Below are 22,957 nucleotides of genomic sequence, written 5' to 3'. Positions count from 1 at the left end.
CCCGGTGCCTGCTAGGGCGCATGAGTTAAAAGCGAAGTCAATAGGAATGCAAAACTTCTGTCTTATTTTCTTCATCATGTGACGAATCCTCTTGAGAACTGCTTGCCAGTGTAGCTTGCTGGTCTGCATAACTGAGTAACTACACTGCAAAATGCTGTACTTTCTGTGATGGAGTAATAGTCCATTAGGCTGGACTTAAATATAACTTTCCTGTGATGTGAAACTACTGCTGTTTGTTCCTGAAAACAGGGGAAATGACTCTCTCAGCATTTTCCCATGGCAGAAAGGTGAAGGGTCAGGAGGAGCTTGTTCGCTAACACGCATGGCCTGGGCGGGTGCAATCGATTCGATGTGCCGTGCCCTCACCTGCCGGCTGGGAGACGCGGTGGGAGCAGCGGCGGAGCACAGGGCCACAAGAGCAAATCACACGGAGAGATCAGAAATCGTTTTTTCTAATGTCATTTACAATTCAATGCCTGGCAAAACAGCCGCTTACTGATGGAATAAGATAGCTCCCACTTTAAGGTCTTGATTCAGCAAATCACACACTAGACTTCAGCGTGGGCTCCACCCAAAACATGAGCCTCGCTGAACTGGAGCCGTCAGTTTGGAAATGTATATCTGTACTGAAGCCTTTTTAAGGTTTATTGTTACTGATCTCAGATTTGCTGAGAAGTAACTTTGCAAGATAGTTATTACAGAACTAAACCCAACACACAGCATGCATTAAGCTGTTCTCAAACAGTTTAAAAACCAGTGGCCTTTAAAGGCTTTCCCCATAGATTCACAGTGGTTTCAGCATGCCTGTCGAAGTCTTTGCAACCAGTCCGATCCAATGTAAATATTTGTAAATAGCAAAAAAAACCCCATAATAATAATTAAATAATAATTGAATGTCTTGGAAGATATGCAGCTATTTATGATGTTAGAGAGTTTTTCTCTTGTCTCTCTTTTGCAAAAACATGGTGCTACTGATTAATCAATAAGGTACCTGTGTAATTCCATTATCGACTTTTGCATGCAGTCGCAGCTACTGCATATGCAAACTGGATAACTGGCAGAGCAAGTGCAATCAGCCAGTGTGCACTTACCACTGCTGTAACCCCGTACGCAGATCTGAGGCCCCTTTGGGGCACATAACGACAGGCTGGTGGGAAGGGAGATTCAGCGCTGTCGCCCTCTTAGTAATTAACAGCTTCTCAGCCTCTGAGGGGCACCAGCTTGGCAGAGCTCCAGTGCATTTCTGTGTAGAACAAGTCTGAGATGCATTATTTCCCACTAGCAGGAAAGTGCATCCCCTCTATTGATGGCTTTTACTGTATTTCCAAAGCCCACTTCTCAGCACAACATTTGCTTGAGACTTAAGGGTGCAGCAAGCTCCCCAGCTGCCTAATTCAGGGAGCTTTAGGATGATAGCACAAACCCCTGCAGGCAATGCAGAACCACCTCTTTCAGGTGGCCGCGCTGGGCATGCCAACCTTTCAGCAGCGCAAACGGGCACGCTCTGCTTCCCAGTCACGCGGTGGCTTTGCTCAGGCTGGTCCTGCTGGGCCGAGAGCTCCCCGCAGCCCCAGCGTAGCCACCGGGGAGCCCCAGACCAGAACCTGGAGCTCTCTTATAGCAGTGCAATAGATTGCTTCCTCACTATTTTGCTTTCCAGAAGTTTGAGGGAGATTTGAACCCTATCCCAAATTTTTTCTGCTATAATATTTGGAAAATGCATTTAAAGAAGGCATTTACTCAAACAACTGCTCTACAGAAATGGTTCTTTCATCACATTCCCATTAACCTTAGAATGCTTTTAAGTGCTTTCTCTTCCATGGGAATGAAAATGAGGAATATTTTCAGCTACTCAAAATTTTTTATTTCAAGCTGTGGGAATTGGTCAAACTCAAAATATCAGCTAGTATCAAAAACTGCCTTTTTGTCTTCTGAAAGCACCCTCAACTTGATTGTTATGTCTCTCTGAATTTGGAGCCGTACTTCTGAAGCTCAAGGAAGCATTTTGTGAAGCTCACCAGCACTTCTAGTGACAGCAAAGCGTATGGTGTCTCACCGCTGCATTAGAAAGTTACATTTGTGCTCACCATGTTACTTCAAAAAATGGTAAGGAATAAATTTTTAACATGCGATTTGGTGGTTCACACATCTGGCTTTCAGCAGAAAAACAGCCTGGGGTTGTCCCGTGTGAATTGTGCCTACCAGAGCCGAGCAGCTGCCGCAGAACGGCCCCTGCTTTTCCTCTTAGAAAATCACCAAAATGTGTGCAGGGCTTTTCTCTCTCTCTCTTTCCTTTCTTTAATCTTACAGCTACTGTTTAGGGTTTGTGAAGTAAATTAAAGGTGAGGCCAAGTATTTCAAAGGGGAAGGTTAGGTATTTCCTGTGTGTAGCTTAAACTCTAATTACATCAAAAGGATCCATGTAAGATTTCTCCGCAGAGACCTTGGCATTGGCCTGCATGTTTAAGCAGAAGGCAAAGACTGGAACCAATTCCAGACTTTCATTTCTTTCAGAGAATTTGCAGCAAATCACAGTTATAATGTTAAAAATGGCCTGTGGTTCTGCGCGATGTGAAGAAGCAGAGATTTTAGAGGGTCGTAAATCCATCATGTCCAGAGCCAGTGTTTACAAATGCTTCTCCTGAGTTAATTTTAGACTTGTTCATCATAGCTATTCACCATGAACTCCTCTCTTACAGGGGTAAGAGCTTTCCCCAGAGCAAATCCCAATCCCCGTTCCTGTTTGCTGGCATGTTTAGGCCCTAAATGGCTGACATGAGCCAGTGCAATGTGTGCGAGCCCATTCCCGGGCTGCACTTGGACTGTGAGTATGGCATTTGCTCCTTAGCAGAATCAGACCCTAAAGAAATGGAGGTAAGAAGTGAGGGAATTCGCATTCCCTAATTACCGGCGTGCAGTTAAGGTGCCTAGTGAAGAGCCCATGCTCCCTCTGTCGTCGCGCAGAGAGAGCAGCTCCTTGCAAGGGCACGTTGCAGCTCTGCGCCAGGCTGCTCGCTCCGTAGGGAACCTGCAGGCAGGACCTGTGAGCAGCCTTTCAGTGCCGAATCCCAGGGGCTTTCCTATGGTTTACACCAGAAAAAGTCTTTTCAGCTTTGGTGGGAGGTTTGACAAGTTAGAGGCAAGTGGAGACTTTTCCATCCCTAAGTCCTTGCAAAGCCCTCAAGTTGTCGCAGCTGCAGCCAGCCGTATTTCCAGACGGCTAAAATTCCCGAGGAACTATGATGAATTTGACGCATCTCAAATGATGACAGCGGAGCTGCTGACTCCCCCTTTAATTCCTTCCCTTAAGAGACAAGGTCCCTGAACTTGACCCGCTTCACCAACACGTGCAGCCCTTGTTTCTCTTTCGCTGCGTGTCTGGTTGGCTTTGCTGTCCTCCCCCATGCGCAGCTCCCAGCTTCTTTCCTGCGGGAAAGATTAGGAAGGATAGGAAGTCGTCTGTGCAAAAGGCATCCCTGGCCAAAGTAAATACAGGTCACAAGATTAGGCTTCATCAGAACTTTAAGCCTGACCCAAGCTAAACAAATGAGCTGTCATGCCTTGGTAAAAGATCCAGTATGAGTGAACTGGCATGACTGCAAAAACGGTAAAGCAGCTAATAGGTTTTGCAATATGAAAGCTCTAGCTTTTGTTTTTAACGCAGCATTCCTTGCAGTCAAGACACACTGAACTTCAAATGTCATTAATTTTGTGTGTTGGCCTCACTTGCTACTATGCAAACACACTTCCCAAAGCCCAACGAAAGCAGCAAGACAGCATCAGGAGGTTATCCCGCCCTGGAGACTCCTCGCAACATGGAGGAACAAAGCGGGACGGTAAGAAACACCCTGTCTCAGCTTGAACTCTGGATTTCTTGGCTGTTGCCACTTTGAAACTGAATCTTTGAATGAATTACAGGTCTGCTTTGAAAAAAAACCCTTTAGCTGTTCAAATATCCGACTGTTTGATGTTCAAAAGTCTGCATAAAATCCACCACGGGAGCCATAGCAATAGACACCATGGCGTGTGCCAGTTAGGTGGGTGTTCGCAAAAAAAGGTTAATTGAAACAGTAAATGGGTGCAATCTCTCAGGTTTCCCTGCAAAGAGTAAGAGGGCAATTTTCATTGACAGTGGACTAAGAATATTGTCTCTTGCGCCACACGGAGCACAGCAGCGTGGGACTCCTGCATTCGCCTTCTGGCTCCGGCGTGGCCTTGCCAGGTGACGCAGGACGAGTTGCTTCCTCTCCAAACACTCTGGTTTCCCACCTGCACGACAGGGATAACCTGACATCCAGGCATGCTCTGACACGTATTGATGCTATAAGATGCACTGAGCTATAGAAATGTCCGGTATTGTCATATGTTCAATATTTACTGGTCATAAGCATTATAAAAAAAAAGAAAGGCAGCAGTCATTAAAAGTCTTTATGGAACAAAAGCCAGGCTTTTAATATTGTTTTAATGTACTTGACAAAGCTTTAGTTTAGAGCCAAAACCAATCTCTTGCAAGTGTGCAAGAGCTGAGACAATTTAAAAAACAAAATATTTATCCCAATAGATACCTTGCAGCTTATCATGTAACTGCAGGCTGTATTTAGGCCATTCTTAAATTGGCATTAAAAGTCTTTTTGACACATGCTTTATTCCCCTACAATAGACCCTAACAGCCCCTTCGAGGCCTTCTGCAGCCTGATGTCTAAAAGGTAATGGGGGTTGTTTGACAGAGTGGAATTTGACTCGAGAGAGAAGTGAGTATTTGGGGACTATTTAGCCCTCAGTAGTACTTGGGGGCTCTTTGGTTTGTGGGGCACTTTATTACTCATTAGTGCTCGGGGACTGTGCCGTACTCATTAGCACGCAATATTGCTTGTCCCGTGGCCTTCTCCGTTCCAGCATTGCCGTGCGGCGGGAGAAGCCGCGGGCCCAGCCTCCTCCGGCGCCGAGCTTAGGGAATGGGCCACCAGGGCTGGCACCGTGTGTCGGGTTGCCTCCGCGGGTGCCGTCAGACGCTCTGTGGGCCCCTGCACGGCACCCATGGGTGCAGCAGAGCCTGCCTATAACCATAGCTACCTCTAGTGCGAACTACAAATACATTGACAAGCGACGGAAGCTCACGCGGAGGGAAGCTGCTCACGCTGCTGGTGCTTCTGCATCACTTTTCCCAGTTCACCGCTACGTATTGGTGCACGCAAGAGAATTGCACGTTTTAGCCTTGTCCTTCTGCTCCTCCCAATACTTCTGGGAAAACGGGACCAAAGCGCAACGCGGCAGCTGGAGCGAATACCCCTGCGCTGCCTGCCTCCGGCTACCTCCCTGGAAGAGCGCAGCCTGCAGCGGTGACCTCCGGGAGCCCAGCACCAGCACCGCGCAGCCGCGGAGCACGCTGCCCGCCGTTCTCTGCTTCTGTGAAACAAGCCTGCAGGAAACTGCCAAAAATCTTGCCCCGCTCCATGCCAGCTAGGAGCAGCTTTCCGGCTGCTCTGCTTTGGGCTTTCTGAAGCACCTTGCTGCTCTCTTGCTTTACAGTAGTGGCCAGCAGTGGAGGTGTCGCCTGTCATCTTGCGTGGCCATTCCATCCTCCCAGGCAGGGCTGCGTGGTGCTGGTGAAAGGATCAAGATGGGCTCAGGATAGTGGTAGTCTTTCTCACTTTTATTTTTCCCATTAGCTTAAATTATTCCCAGACTCATGAACTCAGCAAACAGGGATCAAGTTTTCTCCACAAGGCAAGGTTTACTCCAGCTCTGGAATAGTGCCTGAGCTTCCCAGTGGTCAGGAAAAAGCTTGCAGGGAGCAGATGAGTGATTCCTTTTCCATTTTCCATCCATCAGGAAAAGATGCATCTGAAAAAATAATAGCTGAACTGGAAAATAAAATTAGACAAGTCTGAACAAATATGGAAACCATCCCTGACCTGATACTGGAAAAGAGTCTTAAATGCTAGAAAGGATAGAAGCAGAGAGAAGGAATGGAAGAGTTTCAGCCTCTTTTGGGAATATGGAAGGAATTATTTCGTTCTTTTTCCCCGTCTATTTGTTCTCTATATGGTACGGTGTGTGGTTAACTCTCTGTCTTTGTCATAAATTTATGTGGCAGAGACAAGTTTTTCAGAGGTCTCAACCAAACCATCTGTTTTGCATCTGTGGTTTTGCATATGTAAATATTATTATTAATAGTAGCAGAAGCAATCATAATGGCAGCAGGAATAGAAGCACTATTAATAGTAATAGTACTGACATTTTTATTTGCATTGCTGCTGGAGGTCACAACAGGCACGAGGGCCCAGCTATGAGCAGGGTTGCATGAATGAGAACACAAGGGTGGTTGTTAGTCCTACAAGCTTTCAGTGAGCACAAACACAACCATGGTGTGAAGCGCTCAGGCAGCTGAGCCTGAAAAGCTAAGGATGGAGTTCCTGCTTATGCAGAGGCTGAATTTCTGCTACTAGAACCAGGGCATAGTGGTGGTGTCTGGATTGCCTGGAACTGCAGCCCAACACTAGGTCTAATTCCCATCCCAGTCCAAGGCATCTTGTCTGCATAAGGACAACAGGATTTTCTAAGTGTGACCTCTGTCAGAGCAGCTCACTCTGCAAACATTCAGCTTCCTGGTGCCTGGGGGAGACCTTACTTCTCCTGTCCCAGTCCCATCTGCCACCCTGTTCTCCTTGCTTCTTAGACTCTCAATCTAGCGTGGGCAGCGAGACCAGTGCAGAAACACAAACTATTGCTCTACATTCTCATTTAGTGGGTGCTAAAATGCTTAGAGAAAGAACTGCCCAGGAACTGCTTTACTCCTGTGATTGAAAGTGATGGCAATTCTCCTTCTGCTAATTTAATAAGCTTCAGCACATATGGGGGGCTCAGAGGCACTCGGCAGCCTGAAAGGAGCTGCAGAGGCACCTTCAGAGAGGACCAGGAGAGACAGGCAGCGCAAGGAGAAAGTCCAGCCGTCATGCTCAGTTGGGGTCTGATCCACGCAGTGCCTAGAGACATACAGAGCTAATAAAACACATCTCAACACGCACTTCTCCTCCCAGGTTCTCCCTGGGTCGAGACGGTATCTTTGTTCTAATATGAGGAATGTTTTTTGTTCGGCTCTGGTTGTTTTGCTGGATCTGTAGTGCATTAAACAGCCCATCTTCTGGTTTATATTTTTTCCAGTTATCATATTTCATGTATCCTGGCTCCTTTCATCCAGCCCTGTATCCCCCCAAGCAGAGACTAAGCAGGATCCAGTCCTCGAGCTAGTGGCTTTCACATGCACAAGAAGGTTGTGGACCCCCATCCTCGCACTTCTCTCCTGAGCTGTGGAAGTATTTGCACCAAGGAGTGCGACACTTTCCTGTATTTTCTGCTAAGTCAGTCACCTAGATCATGTTACCGTGGCTGGGCTTGAGGATTCTGTAATGGTCTCAAGCATTGCACATTTCGTGTACGAGCTGGTTTCTGCAGTCAGTTTGGACCACAATCAACAAGTTAAGGGTTGTACTTAGTTCTATATCATTTGGATTTTGACTATGGCACATTACAAGAGCACTTATAAATAGAGGGGTGGCCTGTCTTTGCGCTTTAAAAGTCCACTCTTTGACAGCGCACATTAATTTTGCATTGGTCAATCTCCCTGCAGTTCAGCGTCCCGCCTGTGCGAGTGCCCCTACGCACTGCAGGGCTGCCCACGTCCCAGCCTGTCCCTGTGGTGGCCTGCAGGCACCGCACAGGCAAAATGCCTCTCCGTCTCTTTTGGAAATCTGTCTTCACAGGCAGGCATCTGAAACACAAGACACAATTTCTAATCAAATGGAAAAGGAATAATAATCTAGTTCATCTTCCTCTGTGGGTCTGACAAAATATTGGACTTCGTGGGGTTCTTCCCAGCTGTCACCGCAGTAAATCTGTGCCGGGCAGTAGCACCCCACCGACCGCTGGGCACGTTGATGCTCACGGATCTACGGCCAGGCTGTCCGGGGCGAGCTGCGCGGCCGAGGCTGAAGGCAGAGCCTCCGCTGGAAGCGCCCGCCCGGAGCAGCAGCCTGGGCAGCTGTTTCCGTTCCAGCGCACGGAGGGAGAGGAGGCCGGGGGGGCGCAAAGCTGGGGGGCCGCCGGGCACCGAGGGCCAGGGCTCCTCCTAGCGACAGCAGCGCCCGGCCCAACACGCAAAGGGACGGCAGAGGGCCCGGGCGGTCCTCACGGGTCCCCCACATCTCACTTTGGGGCACTGGGTCCCAGCCCCCTCTGAGGAGCTCTCTGTGGTGTCCTGGGCTAGCTCTGGTGATCAGAGCCGGCCCCTTGCTCTTTCCTCCCTGTCCTCAGACCCAAGGAAGTGCTAGAAAGCAGAGATACGGGACACATGAATCATCCAGAAACCTGAGAGGTGCGTTCCCCTGCTTGTTGTGCCCCAGTCTTCCTCACCGCAAGGGACGTAACCCACCTGCCAGTGACAAAGGCCACCGAGATTCCCCGGGCGCAGGCACACCTGTGGGGAAGTTTGGGCTCTGAGCCCCCACAGGCCTTGCTTCTGGTTGCATCCCTGATGCCTTCAGAGTTGGTAGGAAGCTCAAAGGTGGGAGTTGTCCCTCCTTTGTGGGCAAGGCCTGAGGTCTGGTTTCTGTCCTAGCAGGTTGATTTACACGGTCCCCTGCCCCAAAATCCTGTTTCACAATTGCATACAGGTCAGTGAATGCACCGGTCTTCATGGCCACCCATACGAGCCTTGGCCTGACGAGCGGCCCGCCCCATACCAGTGCTGTCCCACCCGGGTGCAATGCGTCCCGTGACAGCTGTCCTCCCACGCGCCACCACACTCACCAGGGACACTGCGCTTTCCAAAGGCAGCGCCTGGTCCCCAACCCAAATCCTTCTGAAGACTTTCCCATTCCAGTTTTCAATAGATGCTCGGTTAATCTTTTCCTGCCCACTTAAATGAGCAAGTGCTATTTGCGGGTGGGCTGGCTGAACTCTCCCAGCCGGCAGCTATTATCCAGCAGCTACCCCGGGGCGCAGGGAAGCCACTACCTAATCCGTCCCCCCGCTGGAGGGGTGCCTGGACCGTTTCAGCTCGGTCAGGGTGTGCGCGCACTACACAGCTAACGCCTGCACAACCCACCTCGCAGGAGAGCTCATGGCACAAGCATCCGTCACTGAAACCTGCCTGCATGAAAGCCTGTCTGCACAACCGGGGAAGAAAGAAAGGCATGACAGCACAATTAGTGAGAGCAAATGAAAGACTGTTTGAAGGGGAGGAGGGAGGAAAGGGGAGAGCTGCATAAATCCCTGGTGGGGTTTTGGGCTTGACATCAAAACCCCTAACAGTGTATTACTTCAGCCCCCAATGTGGACAGATGTTGAGCTGTGGCTCAAAGGAAGTCAGAAATCTTTCCTTAGAAAAAATTTGGCTGGGAAACTAAAGAAAATATTGTGAAAGAAAAGGAAATAAAAGCCCACTAAAGAAGATTTATCACTGCCTCAAGCATTTCTGTATCCTCTAGTCTTACGGGGTCTCAGCCTCAGGGGAGAGAAAAAGAGAAACAGCCTGTTTCTGCACTAATGGTTCACAAATTTAGAGAGGGGACATGTTTGTCCAGTTAGACGATTATGGAGGAAACTAGCTCACATATCCTGGGGACTCCTCCGATCCACTCTGCTAACCTCGGAAGCCTTCCAGAGGCCTCAGTGGCCTCTGCTGTGGCTCAGGCATGTGGTACGAGCCTCTGATGAGAGTCTGCAACTTTCCCTGGCATTCCCATCACAAGTGTCCCTGACCCTCTGCCTTGTGAGCTTAAATTCATCCTAATCCAAAGCTTTGACCTACCTTCAATTCCCAGCCCCATGCCTGAAAGGAGTCAGAAGATTCCTGATGGCACCAGCCCTCAGCTTGGCCTAGCAGCCCCTTTCCAACCTTCCCATCATGCAAGAAATTCCCCACTGGGTCAGACCAATGGTCCATCTGGCACAAACTTCCATCTCCAACAGTGGCAGTAGGAGATGACATTTAGGGAGAGCAAATAAGCCTCAATGCTTTCTTTCAATCCCATGGCTATGTAAGTTTTTTTAAATGATACCTCCTTAACCTTCCTATTGAGCCAGACAGTGTGTTTTTGAGGACCTCTTGGTTTTCTTTGAGCTGTGGCACAGGTTTTACTTGGGCTTTAATAGAGTATTTTTTAATCACCTCCAGACTGCTTGCAGGCTTCTTGCCTTTCGTCTGTTCCTTTTAGCTTTGTTATTGTTATTGACTAATCACCTCATTTTTTCATAGTTCCCTTTCTTGAAATTGCATAGCCGCATGCTGGATTTATTTGGTGTGCTCCCTCCCACTACAGCATTAAACTGGTTGTATTGTGGTCACTGGTACAGAGCAGCTCTCCCACAAACACCTTGTCAAGTAGGTCCTGTGCACCACTGCGGACCAAAACTAGCACAGCAGCTCTTCTTGCAGGTTTTAAGACTGGTTGTTCCGGAAGACTATTGTTTATTGTATCCAAAAACATTATTTCATCCTGATGAATCACTGAGCCAATCTATATATAGATAGCTGAAATCTCCCACTATTACCACCTGACCTAAATTTCAGCTTCTCTAATCTCATTTTATATTTTCTGATCGCTATCTTCATCCTGATCAGCAGTCAGTAGCACAGTCCTGGCTCTAAATTTTTCCTGTTGGAGTCTGAGATTTCCTATTTCAAGCATTCTCTAGTGATGCTCTTTTTCTGCTGCTCTGCTCGGTGCAATCCTTCACCCACAGTGCCACCCGTCCGCCCCGCACGTCCTGCTCCATCATTCCTCTGCAGCCAGTAGCCTAGCAACATTTATCCCACTGACTATTTGCCTTCCAGCAGCTTGCTGGGATGCCTGTACACTGGCATTGTCATTTAGGGCAATGAGAATGCCTAGCATGAGCTTATATATTTTAAGCTTCCAGTATTGGTAAAGAAGCACCTGTAGGTTTTGCCCTTGCTTTGTTACTTAATACTGTTCCTGTGGGTCTGCCAGTGTCATACGTGGTCAAATTCACCTTCCTCACCTACTGCCAAGGCACTATTTATTGCCCTCCTGGTCTTTAACTGTAGCTACATCCCCCTCACAGGGGGTGCAAGTCTGGATTATTGTACCCACCGACTTTCCTCCAGCTTCTCATTTGAACACTCCTCTATGACCTTCCTTTTTTCAGTGCCACCAGCCCAGCTCTGTTATGATTAAGGTGCAGGAGTCCATGATATCCGCTGGCAGGCTAGGCTCATTGAAGAGATCAGAGCTTCCTTCCCCAGCGGGAAGCTCTTTCTCCCTGGCGTGTGTGTCCCCTTCAGCACCCAAAGCACTGTGGGAGCGAGGGGGACCTGCTCTGCCATGTCCCCGAGGCTCTCCCGGGACCTGCTCCCCGTGTTTTGCACTTTGGGCGCTCACTGATGCATGAGCACAAAGCCTGCCCCCAGTACAGACGCCCCGGACATGGTGCACTCTGTGCCATGAACTGGCCTCTACCTGCTCATGAGCTTCAGTTGCTGAGTTTGGAAAGTTCAGACTAGCTGAGTATTTCTGTGAAAAAGCAGGAAAGATAGCCCTCTTACCCTACTCTTATTAAGCCTCCCCTACAACAAGCTAACTTAAAGCTTCCTGTACCATCACCCACAGAGCCTGGCAATATCTGCAGCCCTGCTTAATGCCCCTGGTCCAGATTGCCCCCCTTTGAACCTGAGCAGCCCTGCTTGCTGCCCCATCAGCCAGCCCAGCCTGGGGGCTGCCAGCTGCAGCCTTTAAGCCTCTGGGGCCAGCTGCTCCAGCCCTCATCAGCCTCCGCAGCACAGAAAAAACCTGCAGGCTCCCCTCGGATCTGCCCGTAAGGAGGACATGGGCCAGGTGTCCTGGAAGGGAGCTGGCAGGAAGCACAGACCGGAGCCAAGCTGACACGCACACCCTGACCACAGGCACCCTTGTGCTGGTATCCCCTCCCGCGAAGGCAGCACCCCGGCACGCACTGCACTGAACAGATGTCGCTGGCTTCTCTGAATCAAATTTTCCTCCCTTCCTCATGGACTCCCCCAAGGCCACGGACGCTGGATGGGGAAGCACCAGCATCCCGGCTTTCCAGGGTGATGGAGCGCCTTTGGCTCAGAAGATGTGTCCAAAGGGTGAGGCAGGCTGAGATTTTGGTCGTGGATGCCCTGCCAGACAGGGTGTGTGTGTGTGTGTGTGTGTGTGTGTGTGTGTGCACGTGTGTCCCCAGGCTGGCACTCCTACTGCCAGGGTGAACTTGCAGCGTCAGGTTCAGGACAAAGCAGAGCAAAGCTTTTACATCCCGGGGAAGGAGGATTGACTTCTGCTGGTCTCTGGGTGTCACCTCGTGGTAGACACTAGACAGTGCAGTTTGTTACCCTCGCTGAGATGCCTGACGTGAGTACTAGAGAGCAGTCATTACCCAGACCTAGAGGTTAACCCCAAAGTGGGGCTGTGGCTGACCTTGGCAAGGCTGCAACAAGTGCAACGCCAGGGAAGAGCACTTCTTAACACCCCTTTTGCTGCTGGTGGCAGGGAGGAAATGGTTACGGCCTGCAAAGAAAAATAGCCCTTTAGGTCTGCTGCCTTTTCTCAGTATTGCTCCTGCAGCAAAAATACACATATGTGTGCATGAAAGCACATACGCACAGCTCCCCTTGTGTCCAGGGATGGCAGGATGAATATGTGACCCCGTTATGAAGGGCCGTAGGCCGCAGTCAGAATCAGGAGGATGCGAGTTTAGCTTCTAGGAGAGCACCAATTCTTCTTTCCCCAGTAAGTCAGAGTGCTACCTGTGATACCGCTCAGTATTCATGGGCTTCTGAGGCAGGCTCACAGCTTTAGGAAGACAGCATCCATTTTATCTTTTACAGGTGTCACTACATCCCTTGAGACAATAGCATATGCAATCCATGAGGGTCTTCAAAAACGTGAGGGTGTTTCCAGCTGCTTCCCAAGAGCTTGCTGAAGCGGCCAGGGCAAGGCCTGGTGGTGTTCCCAGCCAAGGCAGAGGTGAGCAAGGAAGGCTGGGGGCATTCCCTCAGGAATGGGAAGGGACAAGCACTTCCAAAAAGTGATTCGAGCAATCACTGAACAGTTGTGGAATGAATTACAGCCAAAGACAGGAGACCATTTTCCAGTGCTTTTGTGACCTGACCTCTCTTTGAGACAGGCGGTTTGGTTGACACGGCCACATGACATTAGCTGGCCTGAGCCACATCCTCCATCTATGACTGTGGTGCCAACCAAGTGGCCTGCTATAATGAGTGTTGGTCCCCAAAGAGCTGCCCAGTGGTTGCATTTTTAGCCAAATGCACTGACCTTTGGGACTTGGTTCTTTTGGGGTTCAGAAGAGGCAAGGCTGGATGGTCAGTAGGATAGGAGCCAGCTTCTCTCCTCTCACAAGCTTTTGGGAATAAGTGTGGTGTTAGCAGAGTGTTTTGTTTTGTTTTTTATAGTGTATATGTGTCAGGAGGAGGGGTGACAGGGCCTAAAAAAATCATCAAAGAATGTACAATTGTAAGAGATGGAAAACCTGTAGAAGGTACCAGAATATTGTGTGCATTTTTGTGCATGCAAGCCCTAGTTATGAACACAAAACTGCCTCTGTGTACAAAAAAAAAAAAAGCAGCCAGATACGCATGTGAGATGTACATCTACATCTGTGTAGACATAGGCCTTGTGAAATCAGATGTGCAAGCTGCTAGGCCTTTACGCTTTGGAAAATAGCAATCTGTGAGCTAGCACTCAGTCTGTCTCTACTGAAACAGGGTGTTTAGCTAAATTAGCTCCAAATTCAAATTCCAGGCTCCTACACAGAAGTTATAAAGGGTGATGACATTAATGTACAATGCTAAGTGTTTGACACATTTCTCCTGCAATATTGTCCCCTCTCTAAAGCAACAACTTTAGAGAACTGGAAAATAATACACTTTGTTTACAAAAGAATTGCATGGATGGAAAATGTTGTCAGCCAAAGTTGTGCTTTATTTCTCACATACAAAACCATTAATCTCTTAAATGATGGAAGACACAGACTATGGTGTCCCTTGAACAGTAACAGATATCAAAGGAAGGACATGTTCCCTGCCTGCAACCAGGGATTCTCCAAGGACCCAAAGGATAGATACTGCTACTCTCCCAAGGTATAAGGCACTGCAGTGAGATCTCTCTCTGAGCAGGGATCACCAGTTGAAGCCATTGAAGAGGCATCTCCTGATAGCCCAGAGGCTGCTCCTTTTCTCAGGGTGATGCTGACAGCACGTCAGTTGTTTCATGTGCTGTTGGTGTGCTCCACACGTTGGTACTGAGCTTGTGTGCGGCTTGCCCTTCTTCCACGTCTTGGTCGAAACATGTTTCCTTTCCACAACCTGCTGGGCAATGACTAAGGTCAACTGAAGCACCTGCTGCCCACAGCGAGGAATTAGACAGGCCTGGATGTACAGCAAGAGTTACCTCTCCCCCACCATCAACCCCATCCCCATGCAATGTGTGCTCCTGCCTCTTGCCATCACAGCTCTGTGGCAGCACCGCCTACCTCCACCCCGGCATTTCTTGCCCTGTCGCACACCAGCAGTCACCTCCTGGGATCTCCCTTCACAACTGCAATTGCACAAATCCCACATGATCTTCTCTAGACCAGCCAGGAATTGCAGACTTTGCACAGAAATCCCTGGGTGAGAACCTGTCCTGTGTTACATGGGAAGATGCACCTGCCTCAGAGCTGAGTGATCAGTCTAAGAATACTCTAAATAGGGGAAATGACAAGTGTATCTTCCCCTTTTGTTCCCCTCTGCTCCTGCTGTCCTCTCCTGACCCACAAATCCAGGTTTCTTGCCCCTTTTCCTCCCCTGACTGTCACTAGTGCCCTTCAGCAGCACGGCAATAGGGCCCAGGGCAATGAACGTGTCTGATGTAACGTGACACTGAGCACACACTCTGTTTCACAGCCCAGTTGTGAACCCAAGATATTTGCAGTAGCATTGACCAGACTTTTACAACAGGCCAGGAACTGTAGGCCTGGACTGTCCAATGTTATAGACCTCAGGTACGAATGGGATCCTGGGGCAGGTATTCTCGAAGCTGCAGAGGCTCAATGGCAGGAAACGCCTACTGTCACTTTGGCACAACAGCACACATACCATTTCCGTGAGAACTGCTGGTCTATCTCCTCTAAGGACTGTCCTTTCGTTTCCGGAACAAAAAGATAAATGAATATAACAGCCATCACTCCCATCAGTCCATAGAGAAGAAACATCCAAGAGAAACCAATGGCATCTGCAGAGAGATTCAAGTGTGTGAAGGGTTTGTGAGAGGTAAGTCACATCATGGGTATGAAGGAAGCTGGCCTCTTACTGCAAGGTAGTCACTGGTGTCTGGTAGGGGTATTTTGAAGCCCTCAAAAGGGCTTATCTGCAAGGGCTGGACCAGGAATCAGCTAGGGAGAAGGACAGCTCACACACATCTGACACCCCAAGCTTGGCCCAGCAGGGCCACAGCAGGAGCAAGAAGGCAGTTCAGCTCCAGGGCCCAGCAATGCCTGGTGAATCCTCAATCGAGACAGCTCTGCCAGCCAGAAAGGCTGCAAAGCTACAGACATTACAGCTGCAAACTCCATGGTTTCCTGATACTGCAGTATCATAGTACAGCCCACTGGGTGATGGCTGTTTCTTATGAAACGCGTGACAAAGGGGCTCAGAATAGCATCTGCCAGTTCAGCAGGTGGATGTTGCCTGTTTTGTCTAGTAAATCTGCTCTCAGAGGCATCAGTTCTCCATAAATTGATCACACCTATTCCAATGCCAAGTCCCCAGGGCTCAAAATGCACCTAATGTCCAGACAGCTTGTGGCTTCATGGACTTACCTGTGGGAAATGGAAGGATGGGGGGACACTTACCAATAAGGTCCAAAAACGAGAGACTGATCAGTAAATTAGCAGCCCAGTTAAAGCTGTTACAGAAGGCAAAGGCCCTTCCTCTTATTCCGGCAGGGTAGATCTCACTGAGGACCAGCCAGGTCACTGCAGAGATTAGAAAGACAGTCATATGGTTTAAGCAACTTATTTGGGAAATGGGCAAGGAAGATTTTTGGGGGGGGGGCAGTTAAAGAGCACCAAACTTTGGCTTCACTCAGCACCCACTGCTGTTGGTGGTAAAACATTCATGGATCTTAGTGTCAGGTTACAGCTGAACACTTTAAAACTTCTACCTGCAGCACTCTGGGGAGGAATTACATAAAAATGCAGAGATACAGGTTCAGTGAGCAAACAATAAAGCAGGGGAGCTGGTCACTCAGCAGACGGAAATGATCTGGCAAATCAAGCCTGCTGTTGGGACATGCTCTTTTTAAGGAAGTGAGAAAGGGGCAGGATGAGGGAGACAATATTGCATTTGGGCTAAAATCAGAGCTGAAAGCAATGTATATATTAGTCTCTCCTATCCTAGGGTTATTTTGCTTGAAATAATGTACAGGGTTACTGTCAAGCTTACAAGACTTGCTGTGCACTTATGTTTTTCCTCAAGTTCTTTCTACTCACTTCCTTAGATGTTGTTTTCTCCCACCAAAGCATTTAAAACAATACTTGCCAGAAAATGCTAGAAGTCACAAGGAAGTAAGAACTAATCTGTATTCTTATCCAATGAATGAATAATAATTTCAGAAGACGACCAGCTGATAGTGAGAAACCTTCAAGAAGGAACAGCAAGAAGATCAGGAAGTGCTTGTGGGATACTCTGATTTTGCAATGAGCATGACAGAAAAAAGCCATTACTAGGGTAGTGATAGCATGGAACGGAAGGTTGCCCTGATGCCACACCAGCCTTAGAGCTGACAGAGCTGGACTCCTAGGAAATCATTCAGCAGGCTGAAGGGCTATATTTTCTAGTTTCCAGGCACCCAGCTGCTTGGTAAAGCAGATGTGCAATGACTGTTTTTCAAGAGGACTATAGAGATCAACCCTAGTTTTATTCTCTGGGTTAATGCAAGGATATATAAATGCCATACTTACTGGGTCCAAATCCAATTGAGAATGCGCTCACAAAAGCCATCATGCTCAGCAGTGTAATCCAATTTAAAACCATATGTTCTGTAAAGGGAACTCCACTGACAGGAGACCCTGTGCTTCCCACCGTCTCTTTTTCAGACTGACCTGCCAAGTCCACTTTCTGAATGTGGGAAGAATCAGTAACAACGCCTCTGCTTTGTGCACCTCTTGTGGCAGCAGAACCAGGGCCTGCCTGGCTTCTGCCAGCCCCTAATGCGGGTGGGAAGCGTGACACAGGGGCCCGGGAGGATGCTGGCATCAGGGGATGCTGTGTGTAACTGTGGGAGGCGTTAGGGTCTGTGGCTGCCTTGCAGTCCCTGGCCATGGCCAGCGGAACGGTGCAGCTTGTGAGGCCAATGGTGGTGACAGAGATCGCCATCGCAACGCAGCCAGCAATGAGCAACACTCTCCTGCCAGCCTTGTCTGCAAACACCATTGCAACGAGCGTGGCAACCACCTTGATCGCCCCCAGCCCAACAGAGGCCAGGATTGCGGAAGAATTGCTCTGGAATCCCACCGAGTGGAAGATTTTGGAAGCGTAGCCCAGGACATTGGGCTGTCCAGTGAACTGCTGGAAGAGCACCAGTCCCAGGCCCACCAGAGTCCGGTTTCTCATGTTGTCTCTGGTCCTGAAAAGGTCAAGAAAAGAGTAATGCTTCTCCTTATACGGCTCCCGCTTTGCTACCTCTCTGTCTTCTGTGGTCTGCAGTTGAATGAGATCCTTCTGGGAGTCTGAGTCCCAAGAGTTTAATTTAACAGGATTCACTGGGAGAAAGAGAATGCTAAGGAACTGCATGGCAGTTGGGGCGATGGCCAGTCCAAACATGTACCTCCATCCCTCTGCCACGTCTGCAAAGATGTAATTCAGCGCATATGACAGTAAAATGCCTACAGTGATGCCTGCTTCATAGAGAGACACTAACAGTCCTCGCTGATGAGCAGCCACCATTTCTGAGACATAGATGCAGCAGGCCATGGATGAGACAGAGATTGCAAAGCCCACGGTCATGCGCCCAATGACCAGCCCAATAAATGACCTCGCCAATGTCAGAATAAGGCTGCCAAACAACAGGACCAAGTTGCTGACCAGGATTGCTCTCCTCCTTCCATGGCGGTCAATGAGAATCCCCCCAACCAGTGAGGCAAGGAGAGCTCCGATGAGCAGGGAGCTCACAAGAACTTCCTGCTTGAAGCAGCTGAGGTGAAAGTCTATCTGCAACTGCAGCAGCGCACCGGAGATAATCCCCAACTCGTATCCAAATATCAACCCGCCCAGGAGAGAGACTGTTGCAGACAACAGGAGGAGCAGCAGTGCACGACCTGAAAAACAAGCAAGCAATGCTAAGTTCAGTGTTCTGGCTCTTGCAGGAAAGCTGGCAGCATGTACAAGCTGGAAAAAGCTGTTCTGGCCTACCACAGGGTCAAATTGCCCCAACATCATCATGTTGTGTGGAGAAGCGCTGTAGACATTCACACAATCCATCAGGCTTGCATGTACTTCCACTAACTGCCGTGGCACACATTTGGGGGGCAGAACTCTGAAAACAGCACTTTGTTAACAAAGGTAAGACTTAGACGTAGTGAAAGACGGTGATTTGTACTGTCTGGAATTGTATTGGAGAATCCTCTATCGTTTCTCTTCCTTGGCTCTAAATATGAAAACTGTGCAGGGAAGGGAATTTATCTTCTGCTTTCTGTACTTGAATGAGTTTTGCATTATCATTGTAATGATCTAGTCCACAGTTTGCAGCTTAGAAGCTTTCAGTACGAGAAGAAGCATTCCTTACCAGCTATGAATTTCACAGGTGACTCACTGAAGAAATCTGCTGGTGCCTGTTCGGTATCACCACAGGGAGCTGGAAAGGACAGCCTGTCCCTGTCCCCTTTTTTACTGCTTGTTCTTGCTTTCCCTCTAACATCTCACCAAATCCATTCTCCAAGCCCTGCAGTGTTCATATTTCTGGAGAAAATGTGTGCCACTGCCCTGCACTCTGTATGCTACACCTTCTTCCCCTAATCTCTTTTCAATAAGGCCCTGCTTTTTTCCAAGCAATCCTCTCACCATCTCAATGGACATCCTAGGCTCACCAGCCTCCTTGGGAGAACAGATGCTTCTGAACTTAATTTTTAGTGTTGTGAAGCATTTACCACAGAAATACTAAACAACTTTATGTTCCACTGATGAGTGGCACTATACTTACAGCTTACTAAACTAGCAGTTACTTTTTTTCCATTTCCTGATCTGAACGTCGGCAAGGAGAGAAATGGCTGGCCAAGTTAATGGAAATAAGAGTTGCTATGTCTTATATACCCTTTCTTTCCTCTAACTTAGTTTTTCAGATGATTTACAAATATAATAACTGAGGCAGTAATTTTCCCTTTTAACATCTTCTCATCAGATAATGGTATCCTATAGGCAGGGCTCTATTTATGATGTGATTATATGGCCAGATAAATGACTGCAGTGTGTGGATTCCTTCTCAACTGCAGCCCAAATACAACTCCAGGCCCTAAGCTCTCACTCAGAACAAACTCTTCAGATCTCAGGAGAGCAGGTTAAGGAGCGTGAATTCAAAAGCCTGCAGTGAGAGGTGATGGATGCCACATGCATTTCAATCTAACTTGGAAATCTAAGGGAACTTGAAATAGCAGCATTAACTATTTCACTGCTGAATATTTTACTGGGAGGTTGATGGCTGTTCTTCACAGCTGAATTCAGGAACAAACCTGGGGGGAGATAGCAGGGGACCATTACTCATTGTCAAAATTTGCTAGGGTGGGGATGGGGATTTAAACTAGATTTCTCTTTGAGCAACAGGGAGAGCACAAAGAGAAAGTTTTCTGCCATCAGGACAACTCTCAGTTCCTAGGGTGCCCTGCGAGGCTGCTAGCTGCTGGGTCTACCTTGGGTCCCACAGGCCTCCTAGCCCTGTTAGAGCTCTCCCACACCTCATGGCATCTTCTCATGCGAGTACTTATGTCAGTGAACTGAGCGCAGCCCCAAATTTCTAGGTCTCAGTTTCCCATTCCTCTTCATAGGAGTAATACTACCTTGCAGCCTACCTGTGAGAAGAGTTTGAGAGAGTGAATTCATATTTGCAGAGTGATTTGGACAGCTTTGATGGACACACTACAGAAAAGAAAAATAGTATGGGAATAATCTGACTTGTAGAAAATAAGGATGAATGAATAGTGTAGTTAAAAATGCTGCTTGCAAAGGTTTATTTCTCGTAGCTACTCTTACACTTTCAGTATTTGTGGCACTGGCCCTGATTTCTTCCTTTCTCTCTCTCTAGCACTCAGCACCTAGGACCCCCAAGCCAGGCACAACTTTCTTGAGGCTGATCCACAGCTATGGGATGAACTTCACCATGAGCTAAAAATCTCACTGTTGTCTGCCACAAGTACAAGAAGCAATTCTTTGACCTTGTCCTTCCCGTACAGTCAAGTATGCAACTTCAGTAAGTATGTAAGTTTAGATAAAATAAGAAACAACAGCAAAAGCAAAGCAAACCAACCAACCCACTCCAAGCAACCCTGCAAAAACAAGGTGCTTGCTGCACGTGCTCCTCGCCCTGGGGAGAGGATGAAAGGGCGACCATGGGTGAGCCATTAGTCATGTTGCTCAGCACGCTGCTGGGAGATGCTCACTGCAGGCGGGAGCAAACACGGCGCGAGAACCCCCACGGATGAGGGGGGCTGGAAACCCTGGAGGCACCACTGCGGAGCAGCAGTAACAGTGACCTCCTGTCCCTAGCTGAAATTTTGGAGGCACAGGTAAAATGCATTAGCTTAGACGTTTGCACTGTAAAATGCTGGTTTACAGCACATGATGGTATCAGTATTCTCACATGGGTTTTGTTTAGTTAGAAACACTCACAGTTTCAGTAGACTGTATATGGAAAGAATGTGGACATAACTACCAGAGGATGGAAAATTTTCTTCAGTCAAGGCTGCCTAAGAGGTTTTTTTCCTCACAAGCTGTGTTTAAAAGGAAGCGTCTCTATTCAGCGTTTAATTACAGCTAGCAGTAAAGGTTATTTCTCAGTGATGGCTACGTTTATATTTGTATTTATTCTGTAACTCTATCTTTCATTAGTGTTACTTCTGCCATCCAGGCTACATGCCAATCCCCCCCACCATGCTCTGTGTGACTACCTGCACTGCTTTTATCACTTTTTGTACACATGTTAGGCAGATAATTAGAAATAATATTTGCTCAGTGAAAATAAAAGGCTTTGCATAAAGTGGGCAGGCCATTAGTTTCAAGTCACAAACTCAGACACGTACGGCCTAGCTGAAAATACCAGAGCTGATTCGATCAGATTTTGACATATTTCTTGTTAACTTAATGGGCAGTAATGTTTTATGAACTTTGATTTAAATCCAGCTTTGTATACAGTTAATTCTGATGCTGTCAGGAAATTCAGGGATTTTTCAGACCTTTGCATTAGGACAGAAAGTTTGGTGGGTCTCACAAGGAGTCATGACAGGCGATTCCCTGCCCACGGCAAAATCTGGCCAAAGGGCCAAGGTCCAGGGCAGCGCAGTAACTGGTGCTGCTGACCTGGCTTGAGACCGAGCCAGCTTCTGAACTGCTAAAGACTTTATTTACATATACCAGCGTCAACAGGCTCAACGCAGCCTCCTTTAGCAAAAAGTTTAGCTCTTGGTCCTCCGTCTCTGCTGTTCTACTCCTGCATGCAGCCCTCTCTCTTCCCCCTTAATGCTGCTGGAATCGCCTTAAGGGCTGTGTCACAGGAAACTACTTGTCTCCTAAGGTTTGCTGCTGGAAGTGCTAAAAAAAAAAAAAGAAAAAAGAAAGAGAGAGGGAAAGAAAGAGAGCGCGCGCCATTCTGAGCCTTCAGGAAAAGCTGAAAGTTTCGGCTTCCCACGGGGCAAAACCTGCCCGTCCCAGCCTTGCCGCCTCTTCCCGAGGCCCCCGGCTCGCTGCCTCCCTCCCGCCGCTCGGCACCCCGCGGCGGGGCCGGCAGCGGCGGAGGCGCAGCCCCGGCGCCGGGCTCCGGCTCCCCGCCCGGGACCCCCCGCTCGGGACCCCCCGGCCGGGGCACGGGGCCGAGGTGCCCCGCGGCGCCCCGGGGTGCCCCTGCCCGCCCGCCCGCCGCGGCGGCACCACTCACCCATGGCGCGGCGGGCCGGGCCCGGGGCCGCGGGGCTGCGCGGCGGCGGCGGCGGGCGCGGAGCGGGGCGGAGCGGGGCGCGGCGCCACGTCGCTGCCGGGCGGCCGCGGCCGGGGGGGGCCCTGCCCGCCCCGCTCCTCTCCGCTCCGCTCCGCTCCTCTCCGCTCCGCCCCGGCGGGCGCTGGGGGGCTCCGACCCACCGCGGTGCCCCCGCGAAGCCGCCGCGGCGCTGCGGGGCGGAAGCCGCTCCCTGGTGCCTCCGCGGCCGCGCCGCCCTGGAGAGCTTGTGCGGAGCCCGGCGAGACGCGGAGCGACTCCGGGGCACCAGCGGCGCTTGGCTCCCGCTGCCCCCCGCAGCCGCGTCCGGAGTCGGGTGTGCGAATGCTCAGGCTGACTTGGATTTGCCTGCACAAACTGGTGCTGTTTCATCAAAGGGTTATGGTTGTGTTTCTAACCGCTCTGAAAACGCGGATGCAGCAGGGTACGGCCTGTGTTCCTGGGGGGCAGCTCTGTCCCCAGGCTCTGCCTATATGTCACTTTAGCCGGGGGCAGGAATCGCCTCTCCCCGCCGACCCCAGACACTCTCTTGACACAGAGTTTTACTCCTCTAGACCATAAAGCCTCCAAAAAGCCCGCAAGAGACTCACAGCTGATGACAGTTTTTTCATGGCTTGGCTGGAAAGCCAAAGAACACCTACTAGGAAAGGATCGATCATTTCAAGCCTTAAAAAAGAGCAGCATGACTGAGTTTGAACTGTTTTCTTTTCTGGTGGACAATC

At 49.3% G+C, this 22,957-nt stretch overlaps 1 protein-coding gene across 1 annotated transcript; it reads right to left on the bottom strand.

Annotated features, from left to right (window-relative positions):
• Positions 1 to 13,959: 13,959 nt before the first annotated feature.
• SLC2A10 (solute carrier family 2 member 10) lies at positions 13,960 to 22,245 on the bottom strand. Its single transcript, XM_067307519.1, has 5 exons — positions 22,179 to 22,245; positions 17,002 to 18,357; positions 15,892 to 16,014; positions 15,137 to 15,272; positions 13,960 to 14,365 (listed from the first exon to the last, which is right to left on the bottom strand). The coding sequence occupies exons 1-5, from the start codon at positions 22,180 to 22,182 to the stop codon at positions 14,269 to 14,271; spliced, it is 1,716 nt and encodes a 571-aa protein (XP_067163620.1). The 5' UTR covers positions 22,183 to 22,245; the 3' UTR covers positions 13,960 to 14,268.
• Between the last annotated feature and the right edge of the window lie 712 nt (positions 22,246 to 22,957).

This window comes from Apteryx mantelli, chromosome 18, assembly GCF_036417845.1.
Source record: "Apteryx mantelli isolate bAptMan1 chromosome 18, bAptMan1.hap1, whole genome shotgun sequence".
Lineage (NCBI taxonomy): Eukaryota > Metazoa > Chordata > Aves > Apterygiformes > Apterygidae > Apteryx > Apteryx mantelli.
This window is presented reverse-complemented; position numbering and strand designations above follow the sequence as displayed.

What these genes read in the sequence shown, in the direction of transcription:
- SLC2A10 (XM_067307519.1), bottom strand. An exon ending in CTCAATTGGATTTGGACCCA is followed by an intron (nt 16,015 to 17,001) that starts GTAAGTATGGCA and finishes TAATCTCTGCAG; the next exon opens with TGACCTGGCTGGTCCTCAGT. An exon ending in CTCGTTTTTGGACCTTATTG is followed by an intron (nt 15,273 to 15,891) that starts GTAAGTGTCCCC and finishes ATCTCTCTGCAG; the next exon opens with ATGCCATTGGTTTCTCTTGG.